Genomic DNA, 3,065 nt, shown 5'->3' on the forward strand with positions numbered 1-3,065 from the left:
CTCTCTCTCTCTCTCTCTCTCTCTCTCTCTCCCTACCCCGCTTGCACTCTGTCACACTCTCTCTCTCAAAAATAAACAAAAAAAAGAGGGGCGCCTGGGTGGCTCAGTCGGTTAAGTGTCTGACTTCGGCTCAGGTCATGATATCATGGTTTGTGAGTTTCGGCCCCACACGGGGCTCTATGCTGACAGCTCAGAGCCTGGAGTCTACTTCCGATTCTGTGTCTCCCTCTCTCTTTGCCCCTCCCCCGCTTATACTCTGTCTCTCTCACAAAATAAATAAACTTTAAAAACAAATTTTAAATAAATAAAAGACTACTATAATTATATGAGAAAAAAAGAAACAGCAGAAAGAGTAAGAAAAACAGCAATTCTAAGAAAAGTTAAGTAGACAAAGTAAAGCAATGTATAGAATCAATGGGAAGTATGGAAAGTGAATACAGGGGGAGAAAATAGTAACTAGTCTGGAAGGGAGCAGCTGCTGGAAGCATTCCTTTTCTAACTCATTCCACAAACTTTCTGAACATCACCTGTGAGGAAGAGACTTGCCTCATGTTGGCACTGGGGAGAGTACCATGTGGGAAAATAATGGCAAGAACTTCTCTATACAGGGCAAACGAGACTGGAAAGGATACAACACCATTCAAATGGGCCACTGGTCTGGGTCAAGTCATCAGAGGAAAAGTTCACTGTCCATTACTCTTTGTTCTCTTCACATTTCACCTGTCCATTTCAGAGCACCTCTTCCTTTCTCACCTTTTATTATCATCACTTTTTTCTCTTCAGACTCAAAATTTTTCAACAATGAAAAATAAAACCAGGTTGACTGAATGTATCCTGCTGGGTCTAATAGATGTCCCTGAACTCCAGGTGGTGGTTTTCACCTTTATGTTCCTTGCTTATTTACTCAGCATCATCAGAAATCTGACTATCCTCATCCTCACCTTGCTGGACTCCCACCTTCAGACTCCCATGTATTTCTTTCTCTGGAACTTCTCTTTATTAGAAATGTCCTTCACAAACATTTTCATTCCCAGGGTCCTGATCAGCATCACAACAGGGAATAAGAGTATCAGTTTAGCTGGCTGCTTCACTCAGTATTTCTTTGCAATATTCCTTGGGGCAACAGAGTTTTATCTTCTGGCTGCCATGTCCTATGACTGCTATGTGACCATACACAAACCCCTGCATTACATGGCCATTATGAGCAGCAGAGTCTGTACCCAAATGGTTCTCTACTCTTGGCTGGCTGGGTTATTGGTTATTATACCACTAATCCCTCTGATGAGTCAACAGGACTTTTGTGCATCCAACAGTCTGAATCATTATTTCTGTGACTATGAGCCCCTTCGGAAACTCTCCTGTTCAGACACAAGCCTCATCAAGAAGGTTGTCTTTCTTGTGGCATCTGTGACCCTACTGGTCACTCTGACTGCTGACTCTCTCCTATGTGTTCATAATCAAGATTATTCTGAAGCTCCCCTCTGCCCAGCAAAGGACAAAAGCCTTTTCCACCTGTTCTTCCCATATGACCATGATCTCCCCCTCCTATGGAAGCTGCTTCTTCACATTCATTAACCCCTCAGCAAAAAAAAGAACACATTTAACAAGGGAGTAGCTCTACTCATTACTACAGTCACATCTTTATTGAACCCCTTCATTTATACCCTAAGGAACTAACAGGTAAAGCAAGCCTTCAAGGATATAGTCAAAAAGCTTGTGAATCTTTAAAGAATTTCAGAATTGAAGCTTTAATGGTTGAGTGCTTACTGTGTACCAAGCCCTCTGCCAACTTACTACATATCCAAGAAAGAGTTAAATTCCAGGCCAGTGAGAGGGACCTGGAAATAAATAAATTACAACCTGTTAAGTTTTCATATAAAGAAATTATTAAGGCTATTTTATAGATGAAAAAGTAGCACAATCTGAGCTACAGTCAATAAATGTTTTCAGAGGGGATACCATTTAAACTCAGTCTTAACAAGTAGGAGTAAGTCAAACAAGCAAAAATAGAGAAAGAGAAATCTGGGTAGAAGAAATACTATTTTTAGGAGCACAGAATTTCAATCCAAAAGGATTGAGTAAATGTCATTAATTTCAATGATACAAAAAGAAGGGGGAAAAGGTTTGTGAAGATGATAGCTATAGTTTTGAATTAAGTTAAATCTCATTTTGCATGAATTAAATGCCCATAATGTCAAAGCATCTGGATTTCAAGCCAGATCTAGGAATTTAGCAGAAGTCAAGCAGATCTAGGAATTTTCAGAAGTCAAAGAGACACACATACCTTTTTTAAAAGAATGTATTCCCCATCTCTTATCTTTTAATAATTACAAAGGATTAAATTATTTGATTTTAAGTCTTTAATCCTATTAAAATGCAATTAAGAGAGGTGGTGTACTGGTGCACTATAGTAGCGAACATCTCCAAATCTCAGTGGCTTACATAACAAAAGTTTATAATCTTTCATCCTATATATCCTATGTGGATCAGCAGTGAACTCTGCTCTTGTGCTCTTCCCACATCTGCTTATTAGGCTGCCATCTCTAAGTGCCATGCTTTAAGGAACACAACAGGAAACACAGAGACACAGAATGTCTCAAACCTGTAATTACATGCTCCACTCAAAATCCACTGGTTAAAACAAGTTAACAACTGCAAAGCATCCAAGAAGTGTGATCTCACACACACGTGAAGGGACAAAAGACCATAAGAACTTGTGTGCAAAGGTGAGAACACTCTATAGGCTAGAATATGTGACATTCTTTCCAAATGGCAGCCAAGTTGAAACAGGATTGGCTACAGAAATTTGGCAGAGCTAACTACTGCCATGAAAATTGGAGTGAGACAGAATGAGAAAAACAGCTTCTTGAGGTTTGATCTTTTTAAAACATAAATCTTATCATGTCATTCTCTTTCTTAAAACCCTCTGATGGCTTCTCATTACTTAAATTCCAAATTCCTTACTATAACTTACAACGGCATTACACGAACTGGCTCTGGCCACCCTGCCCACTGACTAAGAAACCAAGCCCTGAAGAGGTTATAATTGGAATTGATGTTCCTTC

At 39.5% G+C, this 3,065-nt stretch overlaps 1 protein-coding gene across 1 annotated transcript; it reads left to right on the forward strand.

The window, feature by feature from the left end:
• Window positions 1-801: 801 nt before the first annotated feature.
• On the forward strand, window positions 802-1,728 carry LOC132694256 (olfactory receptor 2AP1-like). The gene is given in 3 exon segments (XM_060657367.1): window positions 802-1,427; window positions 1,429-1,589; window positions 1,592-1,728. Coding segments are annotated over 3 exon segments (924 nt in total).
• The last annotated feature ends 1,337 nt before the right edge of the window (window positions 1,729-3,065 follow it).

Source organism: Panthera onca, chromosome B4, assembly GCF_046562875.1.
Source record: "Panthera onca isolate mPanOnc1 chromosome B4, mPanOnc1 haplotype 2, whole genome shotgun sequence".
Classification (NCBI taxonomy): Eukaryota; Metazoa; Chordata; class Mammalia; order Carnivora; family Felidae; genus Panthera; species Panthera onca.